Source organism: Salvelinus fontinalis, chromosome 18 (assembly GCF_029448725.1).
Source record: "Salvelinus fontinalis isolate EN_2023a chromosome 18, ASM2944872v1, whole genome shotgun sequence".
NCBI classification, from domain to species: domain Eukaryota; kingdom Metazoa; phylum Chordata; class Actinopteri; order Salmoniformes; family Salmonidae; genus Salvelinus; species Salvelinus fontinalis.
Genome location: NC_074682.1, coordinates 23,434,335 through 23,448,140, shown reverse-complemented (window position 1 = coordinate 23,448,140; position 13,806 = coordinate 23,434,335). Strand labels below are relative to the sequence as shown.

At 42.3% G+C, this 13,806-nt stretch overlaps 1 protein-coding gene across 4 annotated transcripts in view; it reads left to right on the top strand.

Annotated features, from left to right (window-relative positions):
* Positions 1-13,806, top strand: part of LOC129815168 (rho guanine nucleotide exchange factor 10-like protein) — a 193,328-nt gene that overhangs the window by 140,187 nt on the left and 39,335 nt on the right. For all 4 annotated transcript variants that reach the window (XM_055868654.1, XM_055868653.1, XM_055868655.1 and 1 more), the window contains 2 exons: positions 11,630-11,844; positions 13,284-13,441. In XM_055868654.1, coding sequence (XP_055724629.1) covers positions 11,630-11,844; positions 13,284-13,441 — 373 coding nt within the window. The remainder of the gene's footprint in view (positions 1-11,629; positions 11,845-13,283; positions 13,442-13,806) is intronic.

The window sequence follows — 13,806 nt, the reverse complement described above, 5'->3', positions numbered from 1 at the left end:
TTGATCATTAGAAAACCCTTTTGCAATTATGTTAGCACAGCTGTAAACTGTTGTCCTGATTAAAGAAGCAATAAAACTGGCCTTCTTTAGACTAGTTGAGTATCTGGATCATCAGCATTTCTGGGTTCCATTACAGGGTAAAAATGGCCAGAAATAAAGACCTTTGTTCTGAAACTCGTCAGTCTATTCTTGTTCTGAGGCTATTCCATGCGAGAAATTGCCAAGAAACTGAAGATCTAATACAACGCTGTGTACTACTCCCTTCACAGAACAGCGCAAACTGTCTCTAACCAGACTAGAAAGAGGAGTGGGAGGCCCCGGTGCACAACTGAGCAAGAAGACAAGTACATGTCTAGTGTCTAGTTTGAGAAACAGACGCCTCACAGAAACAGACGCCTCCTCAACTGGCAGCTTCATTAAATAGTACTCGCAAAACACGTCTCAACGTCAACAGTGAATCAAATCAAATCAAATGTATTTATATAGCCCTTCTTACATCAGCTGATATCTCAAACTGTTGTACAGAAACCCAGCCTAAAACCCCAAACAGCAAGCAATGCAGGTGTAGAAGCACAGTGAAGAGTGAAGAGGCGACTCTGGGATGCTGGCCTTCTGGGCAGAGATGCAAAGAAAAAGCCAAAACTCAGTCTCGCCAATAAAAATGAAAGATTAAGATGGGCAAAAGAACACAGACACTGGACAGATTAACTTTTTCTTTATTTGTCTTTTGAAACCAGGTTTGCTGTTTTCTTTCGCTATATAAGATGGAAGGGAGTTCCATGCACTCATGGCTCTGTATAATACTGTACGTTTCCTTGAAATTGTTCTGGACCCGGGGACTGTTAAAAGACTGCAGGACATGTTTTGTGGAGTGTGGTGTCAAAAAAGCAGAGCATCTCTTTATTATGGACAGACCATCTTTACAGCCATTGAATCCATATGTTTTGACCATGACAGTTTACAATTTAAAGTAACACCAAGTAATTTAGTCTCCTCAACTTGTTCAACAGCCACACCATTCATTACCAGATTCAGCTGAGATCGAGAACTTAGGCAATGATTTGTACCAAATACAATCCTCCAGTTTATTACTGACCACCCATTCCAAAACCGAATGCAACTCTTTGTTAAGGGTTTTAGTAGCTTCATTAGCTGTGGTTGCGGATGCGTATATGGTTGAATCATCAGCATACATGGACACACATGCTTTGTTTAATGCCAGAGGCAAGTCATTGGTAAAAATAGAAAAGAGTGGAGGGCCTAGAGAGCTGCCCTGCGGTACACTACACTTGACATGTTTGACATTAGAGAAGCTTTCATTAAAGAAAACCATGTGAGTTATATTAGATAGATAGCTCTTAATCCATGATATGGCAGAGGTTGAAAAGCCATATGTTTTCTCAACAACAGGTTATGGTCAATGATATCAAAGGCTGTACTGAAATCTAGCATTTGGTCAACAGTTTTCTAAGAGCTAGCAGCAAGCTGATAGGTCTGCTGTTAGAACCAGTAAAAGCCGCTTTACCCCTCTTGGGTAGTGGAATGACTTTGACTTCCCTCCAGGCCTGAGGACAAAGCCTTTCCTCCAGGCTCAGATTAAAGATATGAGAGATAGGAGTGGCTATATAGTCGAGTAACATCCTTACTATCTTTCCATGTCAATGCCAGTACCAACTTTACAAAATTCTAACATACACTGCTTTTCTTTCATGATTTGTTTTTAACGTTTTTTTTAATGCATTTTACTTTCAATGTTTTTTTGGTGAATAAACCATATGATTCGATGAAAGATGGAATTGAATTTGTCTTTCTGCCCATATTTTCATTTAAAGTACTCCAAAGTTTATATCATTAAAAACTGTAACATCCTATGTTTCACCGAGCCGTGGCTGAACGAAGAAACGGACAATATAGAGCTGGCGGGAAACTCCATGCACCGGCAGAACAGAGATGGTACCTCTGGTAAGATGAGGGGTGGGGTTGTGTGTCTTTATATCATTGATATTGACTTCATAATACAGTTTCTTCTTTTTGTTGAGTTTAGTCACATCATTTCTCAATTTGCAATAAGTCAGCCAGTCAGATGTGCAGCCAGACTTATTAGCCATTCCTTTTACCCCATCTCTTTCAACCAAACAGTTTTTCAATTCCTCATCAATCCATGGAGCCTTAACAGTTCTAACAGTCAGTTTCTTAACATGTCCATGTTTATAAATAATTGGAAGAAGCAATTTCATAAATTCATCAAGTGCAGCGTCTGGACTCTCCTTATTAATCACATCAGACCAACAAATATTTTTTAACATCATCCACATAAGAGTCACAGCTAAATCTTTTGTATGACCTCTTACACGGTATTTTAGGTCCCGCTTTTGGAACTTAGGCTTTCCTGGATATAGTCACTACATTGTTATCACTGCATCCAAAGTTATACATTATTAGTAAAAATGTGATCAATGCATGTTCCTGTAGTGTTTAACATCCTGGTAGGTTGATTAATAACCTGAACTAGATTTAAAGGCACTGGTTACAGTGAGAAGCTTCCTCTTGAGTGGACAGCTTGATGAAAACCAGTCAATATTCAGGTTTCCAATTAAGTAGACCTCTCTGTTTACTTCACATACACCATAAAGCAATTCAAACATAATATTTAGATACTGACTGTTAGTACATGGTGGCCTATAGAAACACCCTAAATGAAAAGGCTTTTAGATGAAAACTAGTCAATATTCAGGTTCCCAAGAAAGTAGACCTCTCTGTTTACATGAAATCAAATCAAACTTTATTTGCCACATGCGCTGAATACAACAAAAGTAGACTTTACTGTGAAATGCTTACTTACAAGCCCTTAACCAACAGTGTAGTTCAAGAAGAAGAAAATATTTACCAAGTAGGCTCAATTAAAAAGTAATAATAAACGTAACACTATAAGAATAACAAAAACGAGGCTATATACAGGGGGCACCGGTACCGAGTCTGTGTGCAGGGGTACAGACTATTTGAGGTAATCTGTAGGTGGGGGCGAAGTGACTATGCATAGGTAACAAACAAACAGCAAGTAGCAGCAGTGTACAAGAGGACAAGAGGAGGGTGGTGTCAATGTAAATTGTACGGTGGCGGTTTTTAATAATTGTTCAGCAGTCTAATGGCTTGGGGGTAGAAGCTGGTGAGGAGCCTTTGATCCTAGACTTGGCGTTCCGGTACCTCTTGCCGTGCGGCAGCAGAGAAAACAGTCTATAACTTGGGTGACTGGAGTCTGACAATTTTATGGGCTTTCCTCTGACACCGTCTATTATATAGGTCCATAGATGACAGGAAGCTTAGCCCCAGTGATGTACTGGGCCGTTCGCACTACCCTCTGTAGCGCCTTATGGTCAGATGCCGAGCAGTTGCCATACCAGGTGGTGATGCATCCGGTCAGGATGTACACGACCCGCTCCACTATAGCCCCGGCGATGTTAATGGGGGCCTGTTCGGCCCGCCTTTTCCTGTAGTCCACGATCAGCTCCTTTGTCTTGCTCACATTGAGGGAGAGGTTGTTGTCCTGGCACCACCCTGCCATGTCTCTGACCTCCTCCCTATAGGCCATCTCATCGTTGTCCATGATCAGGCCTACTACTGTTGTGTCGTCAGCAAACGTAATGATGGTGTTGGAGTCGTGTTTTGCCACGCAGTCGGGGGTGAACAAGGAATACAGGAGGGGACAAGTACACACCCCTAAGTGGCCCCAGTGTTAAGGATCAGCGTGGCAGTCATGTTGTTGCCTACTCTTGCCACCTGGGGAGCGGCCCGTCAAGAAGTCCAGGATCCAGTTACAGAGGGAGGTGTTTAGTCCCAGAGTCCTTAGCTTAGTGATGAGCACTATGGTGTTGAATGCTGAGCTATAGTCGATGAACAGCATTCTCACGTAGGTGTTCCTTTTATCCAGGTAAGAAAGGGCATTGTGGAGTGCGATTGTGATTGCGTCATCTGTGGATCTGTTGGGGCGGTATGATAATTGGAGTTGGTCTATGAGAGATAGGAGTGGCTATATAGTCAAGTAACATCCTTAGTATCTTTCCATGTAAGTTGTCAATGTCAGTACCAACTTAACAAAATTCTAACATACAATGCTTTTCTTTCAATATTCGTTTTTTTAATGCATTTTACTTCCAATGTATTTTGGGTGAATAAACAATCTGATTCCTGATTCCAGATTAGTCTCCCGCTCTGTGAAAGCGGCAGCTCTAGCCTTTAGTTCGATGCGGATGTTGCCTGTTATCCATGGCTTCTGGTTGGGATATGTAGGTACAGTCACTGTGGGGACGACGTCGTCGATGCACTTATTGATGAAGCCAATGACTGATGTGGTGTATTCCTCAATGTCATTGGATGAATCCTGGAACATATTCCAGCCTGTGCTAGCAAGACTGTCCTGTAGTGTAGCATCCGCGTCATCTGACCACTTCCATATTGAGAGAGTCACTGGTACTTCCTGCTTTAGTTTTTGCTTGTAAGCAGGAATCAGGAGGATAGAATTATGCTCAGATTTGCCAAATGGAGGGTGGGGGAAAGCTTTGTATGCATCTGTGTGTGGAGAAAAGGTGGTCTAGGACTTTTTTCCCCTGGTTGCATGCTGGTAAAAATGTGGTAAAACTGATTTAAGTTTGCCTGCATTCAAGTCCCCGGCCACTAGGAGCGCCGCTTCTGGGTGAGAATTTTCTTCTTTGCTTATGGCCTTATAGAGTTGGTTGAGTGTGGTCTTAGTGCCAGCTTCGCTTTGTGGTGGTACATAGACGGTTACAAATAATACAGATGAGAACTCTTTTGGTAGAAAGTGTGATCGACAACTTATCATAAGGTACTCTACCGCAGACGAGCAATACCTCGAGACTTCTTTAATATTAGACATCGCGCACCAGCTGTTATTGACAGAAAGACACACACCCCCACCCCTCATCTTTCCAGAGGTTTCCTCTATATTGTCAGTTTCTTCATTCAGCCACGGCTCGGTGAAACATAGGATGTTACAGTTTTTAATGTCCCGTTGGTAGGATGATCTTAATAATAGGTCATCAATTTTATTTTCTAACGATTGCACTTTAGCAAGGCGAATGGAAGGCATTGGGAGTTTACTCGCTCGCCTCCGGCATCTCAGAAGGATCCCGTTCTGCGTCCTCTTTTCCGGCGTCTTTTCTTCACGTAAAAGGCGTGGATCTGGGCCTGTTCCAGTGAAAGCAGGATATCCTTCTTGTCTGACTCGTTAAAGGAAAAAGTTTCTCCCAGTCTGTGGTGAGTGATCGCTTTTCTGATGTCCAGAATTCTTTTTGGTCATAAGAGGCGGTACCAGCAACATTATGTACACAATAAGTAAAAAAATAAGTTACACAAAACTGTATAACGTCATCCATGTTCATTGGCGCCATCTTAACCAGATACACTATCAATCTTTTCACATATATTATTTAGATACTGACTGTTAGAACTTGGTGGCCTACAGCAACACCCCAAAAAAAGGCTTTAGATGTGCCAGGTGAACCTGCAACCACAACACTGCAATAACATTTGACATAAGATCTTCTCTAAACATTACAGGGATATGGCTCTGAATATATACAGCAACACCTCCCCCAAAAGCATTCCTGTCTCGTTTATAGATGTTATATCATTGTATTCAATATGAGCGTGATACTTGCAGAATCAAGCCTCTATTCAGTCAGGCAGCCACTCAGGCCTACAGCAGAGAGTGTGGAATCCAGAGGGGAAGTGGGGGATGATTGCCAGGCCAGTTTTGATTATGCCAGGTTTTTTTTTTTTGATGGACTGCTACTTGTGGCTGACACAACGTGTGTTGGTGAACAAGATATGTCGAACTCATGCCCCTGTAGACACTATGGACCACAGACAAAGGAACACCACTAACATACAACCACCGGTCAATGTGCCCCCCTCCTAATGACCAATAACCTTGTCTCATTCTGTCCATTCTGTGAAGATGAGTTTTAATGGGGTCACCTTGTCATCTGATTCAACAGTCAACAGTATTTCATCCCTTCATTGGGATTGAGTTTGTCATTGCTCAGTACCCGACTCAAACATTAAATCAATCATCTGAAAGAAAACCCTCAATTATCAAGCGAAGCACAGCCTTTCAAAGTACAGTATTTTTTTTTTTAAATCTCTCTGTTCTTCGTTGATGAAAAGATCTGAGTTTTAGAAATTGTTTGATGTTGTAGAGATGACATTATGAATCCATTACAGTCTGTGGTCTCTGAATCTGAGGGATATTTAAAAGTGAGGGAGGACTATTGACAGGATTTGAAAGGATATTTGATTTTAACTTTAGTCTCTGCTGAAACTGCTGACAAGTGCGAATATCAGAGCTAAGAGGAATTAATTGTTGTAAGCATGAGCAAGTCACTAAAAAAGATGGCCCATAGTCTCGTATCCAACATAGTTCTCAACCACCATTCACCCAGACCCTATTCGCCTGTGTTGTGTTTCGGCACCCGCATAATAGGTTTGGTTTGATCCTAGCAGAACTCGGCTTGGTGAAGCAAACTTCTGTGCCTCGCATACTCCCCTAAAAGACTACTTGAAAAAATGAGAAAGAAGCAAAAATATTAGTTTGTCTTCTTGAGCTAACGTAGAAACAACATAGCCATAACACTTCCTCTAAATAGTCACAATTCATCTAAGATAAATCAAGAAATCTGTAATAAGTTTTGACATTTTTGCAGAGAAGGTCATAGTTGCACAATTTAACATTCACAATTTAACATTTCTCAAGCAAATTTTATTTTCTGAAAACTTTTTGTCTCTCGTTGAATGACAACAAAGAACTGTTGACCAATCACAGACGAAGTAGACTTCGGCTACCAAATGGACTTGGCCTCAAGAAGAAATGTCAAACAGCCGTAAAAAAAACCCTGCCGAACACTAAAGCGAACAGATCATAATATATACCCAAACTGCTTATACTGGGAAGCATGTTTGCTGTGACTGACGGTCTTTACTGACCTTTACATGACCACCTCATTCTCTGCTGATGGCTAGGGGAGAAGATATCTTGACCCAGATACAGTTGAAGTCGGACGTTTACATACACTTAGGTTGGACTCATTTTTCAACCACTCCACAAATGTATTGTTAATAACAAACTATAATTTTGGCAAGTCGGTTAGGACATCTACTTTGTGCATGACACAAGTAATTTTTACAACAATTGTTTACAGACAGACTATTTCACTTATAATTCACTGTATCACAATTCCAGTGGGTCAGAAGTTTATATACACTAAGTTGACTGTGCCTTTAAACAGCTTGGAAAATTCCAGAAAATGATGTCATGGCTTTAGAAGCTTCTGATAGGCTAATTGACATAATTTGAGTCAGTTGGAAGTGTACCTGTGGATGTATTTCAAGGCCAAGCTTCAAACTCAGTGCCTCCTTGCTTGACATCATGGGAAAATCAAAAGAAATCAGCCAAGACCTCAGAAAAATAATTGTAGACCTCCACAAGTCTGGTTCATCCTTGGGAGCAATTTCCAAATGCCTGAAGGTACCACGTTCATCTGTACAAACAATAGTATGCAAGTATAAACACCATGGGACCACGCAGCCGTCATACCAATCAGGAAGGAGACACGTTCTGTCTCCTAGAGGTGAACGTACTTTGGTGCGAAAAGTGTAAATCAATCCCAGAACAACAGCAAAGGACCTTGTGAAGATGCTGGAGGAAACAGGTCCAAAGTATCTATATCCACAGTAAAACGAGTCCTATATTGACATAACCTGAAAGGCTGCTCAGCAAGGAAGAAGCCACTGCTCCAAAACCGCCATAAAAAAGCCAGACTACGGTTTGCAACTGCACATGGGGACAAATATCATACTTTTTGGAGAAATGTCCTCTGGTCTGATGAAACAAATATACACTGCTCAAAAAATAAAGGGAACACTAAAATAACACATCCTAGATCTGAATGAATGAAATATTCTTATTAAATACTTTTTTTCTTTACATAGTTGAATGTGCTGACAACAAAAGCACACAAAAATGATCAACGGAAATCAAATTTATCAACCCATGGATGCTCCTGATGAGGTGGCGGATGGTGGCGGATGGTCTCCTGAGGGATCTCCTCCCAGACCTGGACTAAAGCATCCGCCAACTCCTGGACAGTCTGTGGTGCAACGTGGCGTTGGTGGATGGAGCGAGACATGATGTCCCAGATGTGCTCAATTGGATTCAGGTCTGGGGAACGGGCGGGCCGGTCCATAGCATCAATGCCTTCCTCTTGCAGGAACTGCTGACACACTCCAGCCACATGAGGTCTAGTATTGTCTTGAATTAGGAGGAACCCAGGGCCAACCGCACAAGCATATGGTCTCACAAGGGGTCTGAGGATCTCATCTCGGTACCTAATGGCAGTCAGGCTACCTCTGGTGAGCACATGGAGGGCTGTGCGGCCCCCCAAAGAAATGCCACCCCACACCATGACTGACCCACCGCCAAACCGGTCATGCTGGAGGATGTTGCAGGCAGCAAAACGTTCTCCACGGCGTCTCCAGACTCTGTCACGTCTGTCACATGTGCTCATGTGCTCAGTGTGAACCTGCTTTCATCTGTGAAGAGCACAGGGCGCCAGTAGCGAATTTGCCAATCTTGGTGTTCTCTGGCAAATGCCAAACGTCCTGCACGGTGTTGGGCTGTAAGCACAACCCCCACCTGTGGGCGTCGGGCCCTCATACCACCCTCATGGAGTCTGTTTCTGACCGTTTGAGCAGACACGTGCACATTTGTGACCTGCTGGAGGTCATTTTGCAGGGCTCTGGCAGTGCTCCTCCTTGCACAAAGGCGGAGGTAGCGGTCCTGCTGCTGGGTTGTTGCCCTCCTACGGCCTCCTCCACGTCTCCTGATGTACTGGCCTGTCTCCTGGTAGCGCCTCCATGCTCTGGACACTACGCTGAAAGACACAGCAAACCTTCTTGCCACAGCTCGCATTGATGTGCCATCCTGGATGAGCTGCACTACCTGAGCCACTTGTGTGGGTTGTAGACTCCGTCTCATGCTACCACTAGAGTGAAAGCACCGCCAGCATTCAAAAGTGACCAAAACATCAGCCAGGAAGCATAGGAACTGAGAAGTGGTCTGTGGTCACCACCTGCAGAACCACTCCTTTATTGGGGGTGTCTTGCTAATTGCCTATAATTTCCACCTTTTGTTTATTCCATTTGCACAAAAGCATGTGAAATTTATTGTCAATCAGTGTTGCTTCCTAAGTGGACAGTTTGATTTCACAGAAGTGTGATTGACTTGGAGTTACATTGTGTTGTTTAAGTGTTCCCTTTATTTTTTTGAGCAGTGTAGAACTGTTTGGCCATAATGACCATTGTTATGTTTAAAGGAAAAAGCAGGAGGCTTGCAAGCCTGAAGAACACCATCCCAACCGTGAATTACGGGGGTGGCAGCATCATGTTGTGGAGATTCTTTGCTGCAGGAGGGACTGGTGCACTTCACAAAATAGATGACATCATGAGGAAGAAAATTATGTGGATATATATATATATTTTTCTTTAAACCTGTCTGTGAACGGGGTTCCGCTACCGGAACCCCTCGCGAACAGCCAGTGAAATTGCAGGGCGCGAAATTCAAACAACAGAAATCTCATAATTCAAATTTCTCAAACAAAGAAGTATTAGACACCATTTTAAAGATAAACTTCTCGTTAATCCAATCACAGTATCCGATTTCAAAAAGGCTTTTCGGTGGAAGCACAACATATCATTATGTCAGGTAAGCACCTAGTCACAGAAAGCATACAGCCATTTTCCAACCAAAGAGAGGAGTCACAAAAAGCAGAAATAGAGATAAAATTAATCACTAACCTTTGATTATCATCATCAGATGACACTCATAGGACTTCATGTTACACAATACATGTATGTTTTGTTCAATCAAGTTCATATTTATATCCAAAAACCTCAGTTTACATTTGGCTTTGCCTCCAAAACATCCCGTGAATTTGCACAGAGCCATATCAATTTACAGAAATACTCATAATAAACATTGATAAAAGATACAAGTATTATGCACAGGATTATAGATATACTTCTCCTTAATGCAACCGCTTTCTCAGATTTCAAAAAAGCTTTACGGAAAAAGCAAACCATAAAATAATCGGAGTACGACGCTCAGAGACCAAAACAAGCCAAACAGACACCCGCCATGTTGTGGAGTCAACAGAAGTCAGAAATAGCATTATAAATATTCACGTACCTTTGATGATCTTCATCAGAATGCACTCCCAGGAATTCCAGTTCCACAATACATTTTTGTTTAGTTCGACAAAGTCCATCATTTATGTCCAAATACCTCCTTGTTGTTCGCGCCTTGAGTTCACAAATCCAATTTCATGACGTGCGATCACTAGGTCCAGACGAAATGTCAAAAAGTCCGTAGAAACATGTCAAATGATGTATAGAATCAATCTTTAGGATGTTTTTAACATAAATCTTCAATAATGTTCCAACCGGAGAATTCCTTTGTCTTTAGAATTGCAATGTCGCTCTGACGTGTGTACGCGTGATCAGCTCGTGGCACTATGGCAGACCTGTTACTCAATAAGCTCTCATTCGCCCCCACTTCACAGTAGAAGCCTCAAACAAGGTTCTAAAGACACATCTAGTGGAAACCTTAGGAAGTGCAATATGACCCCATAGACACTGTATATTTGATAGGCAATGAGTTGAAAACTACAAACCTTCAGATTTCCCACTTCCTGGTTGGATTTTTCTCAGGTTTTTGCCTGCCATATGAGTTCTGTTATACTCACAGACATCATTCAAACAGTTTTAGAAACTTCAGAGTGTTTTCTATTCAATGCTACTAATAATATGCATATATTAGCATCTGGGCCTGAGTAGCAGGAAGTTTACTCTGGGCACGCTTTTCATCCGAACGTGAAAATGCTGCCCCCTAGGAATTCAGTCCGGCTTTCAACTTACTCTTGAAAGTTATTATTGTAGAATGCACAAGGTTCAATTTCGAAATTGGGTAGTGTATCATCTGTTTTCCTCCTGTCATGTAAGTCATTGCATACCTTAGAGAACTATTTATAACTTGTCAGAAATGTCCAGATCAACAAGCCTTTGTCAGCTAATGTTTTTTAGCTAGGTTTTTTAGTCCATAGATTTTGTAGTAATTTTTGATTCACTAAATATAACATGAATACACATTATACGTGTGATATTTGTATGAAATTGCAAGGAAATTTGCTTTAAAACTGCACATTCTCTCCACCGACAAAGGGTTTGAACAGAGAAATTGACATAGAAATAGACATGGCGCGTGCGTGGGATGTTCTCTAATGCTGGTAGGGGTGCCTGAGTGAAAAGGTTTGGCAACCCCTGCTCTAGGTGACTTGTGCTGTCGTATCTTAATGACCCAACTTTTCTCTCTGTAGGTAGCCAGTGAGGAGTATCCCACCGTCTCTCTCTGCAGATGACTAGTGGGAGTATTTTAAGGACCTTACATACCCAACTTTTCTCTCTGTAGGTAGCCAGTGAGGAGTATCTCACCGTTTCTATCTGCAGGTGACTAGTAGATGAGTATTTTACTGACCTTAGATACCCACTTTTCTCTCTGCAGGTGGCCAGCGGAGGGGATGTCACCCAGGGGCAGGTTGAGATATTCTCCTTGAACAGGCCCACACTGCGCCCAGTGAAGAGCTTCCAGGTGGGGGCCCCAGTGAGGTGTCTGGAGTATGTGCCTGAACCCAGACCCTCAGAGGAGGTGGAGGCTGTAGCTTTCAGGAGCTCTACTGGGGTGGGGAACACCATCTGTTTGGGACTAGATGATGGAAGGTGAGGAGAACACAGCTTTTAGAGAAATGGTCAAATACTGTAGTGTGAGTTACACAGCAATATTCTTGTATTTACTGTTGTTGGCATCACCGCTATCATCCTACTCTGCAGTCAATTTGTTTTCACAGAGAGTCATAATCTGTATTCAATTTATTTAAGGCTGCTCTCAGACTAGTAGTAGTAGATCGGACCAAGAAATCAGAGTTGATTTCATACACATTGAATCCTGGTGCACAACCATTTCTTATTTTCCTGTCTACTGTCTGTATTTTCAGATTTCTACTGCATGTGGTGATTGCATTACTTTCTCAGAACGAGAAAACAGTCTTCTTGCATTTGAGATGCAAGATATTGCCAGTTACTGTAGTTATTTTCTCTGCAAATGTTTCTGTTATTCATTTGGGCACCAGAATAAAATGAAATGTGTTTCATTTATCTCTTTATGTTAACTCATTCCCTCAACTCATTCACTCTTGTATATTTGTCCTGAGATGAGAGAAAATACCAATGATGTGTATAAACCCTGGATGACTGACATGGGGGCGCTGTACTGAAGCCACTCCACAGCTGGTACTCCTCTATTGTAGAAAAACCAAAAAGCTATAGAAATGCATTTATCAAATGTTTCCATTCTTTTTTGGCAAGTATATTCTGTTACAGACACCTTAGTTCATTATTTTTAATTGTATTATGCGAACTGAACATAAACATGTTAAATAAATAGTACTAATGTCCCCACTTCACAAAGAAATACAAAATACCTGTAATTTTGTTCTTGAAACATTATATTGAAATTGTAGAATTATATTAATTCCTATGGAGGACGGCTCCTTCTGGGGAGTACTCATAGAGTACTACAATATGAGTCATAATACCTAGAGAGATTTACGTACATGGTTATCAAAAAGTAATTCCAGGGTAGGTCTACACGAAACACAGCCCTTATATTAAGTGTTTCTAAAATTCCCTATGGGAAAGATCTATGGTGGAAAAACAATTGGAATGCTTTCCCTGTTTGACCGCTAGATTTTATTTGGTATTATGACACCTCAATATGGCAGCTGGTGGCGTCAAAGCCTCTAATTGGCCAATACATAGCATCACCAATCCAGGGTTTATATATACATGTACATCATTGGAAAAGACAGAGTGTAATAGCAGCACAATTTCAGCATTTATTTTAGCGGGACACAATAGAATGACTGTCAACTCCGAAGTTAGTTAACTTTCTCTTTCAAGACAAAAAAAGTAATTGTAAAGAAGAAGAAAAAAGTGCAGCACAGTCACTGAAGTTCAGATGGAATCGAGAAAGAGCGAGAGGCTGCACACACAATACTGAAGCTACAAAGTGCCCAGTTACATCAAATGACACATTAACGAGGTACTCTGTCTTCATAAATTATGTTAATTTACGCTGTTCCTGCTCCTTTTCCTTTCAGCATCCTGGTGTATGGCAGTGTAAACACTGAGGCCCAGTGCCTGTTGAACCTGCGGAACCCTCATAGCTGCCCTGTCCTGTGCCTCAAACACTGCACCAACTTCCTGTTTGCTGGGCTCAGGGATGGAACCATGGTGGTCTATGGAAGAAGTAATGGGGGTAAGAAGGTCTCTCCCTGGACTCACGAGTGGCGCAGTGGTCTAAGGCACTGCACGCAGTGCTAGTTGTGCCACTAGACATTCTGGGTTCGAGTCCAGGCTCTGTCGCAGCCAGCTGCTCCCGGGAGACCCATGGGACGGCGCACAATTGGCCCAGCATCGTCCGGGTTAGGGGAGGGTTTGGCCTGCAGAGATGTCCTTGTCCCATCGCAGACTAGCGATTCCTGTGGCAGGCCGGGCGCAGTGCATGCTGACATGGTTGCCAGGTGTACTGTGTTTCCACTGACATATTGGTGCGGCTGGCTTCCGGGTTAAGTGGGCATTGTGTCAAGAAGCAGTGCGGCTTGGTTGGGTTGTGTTTCGGAG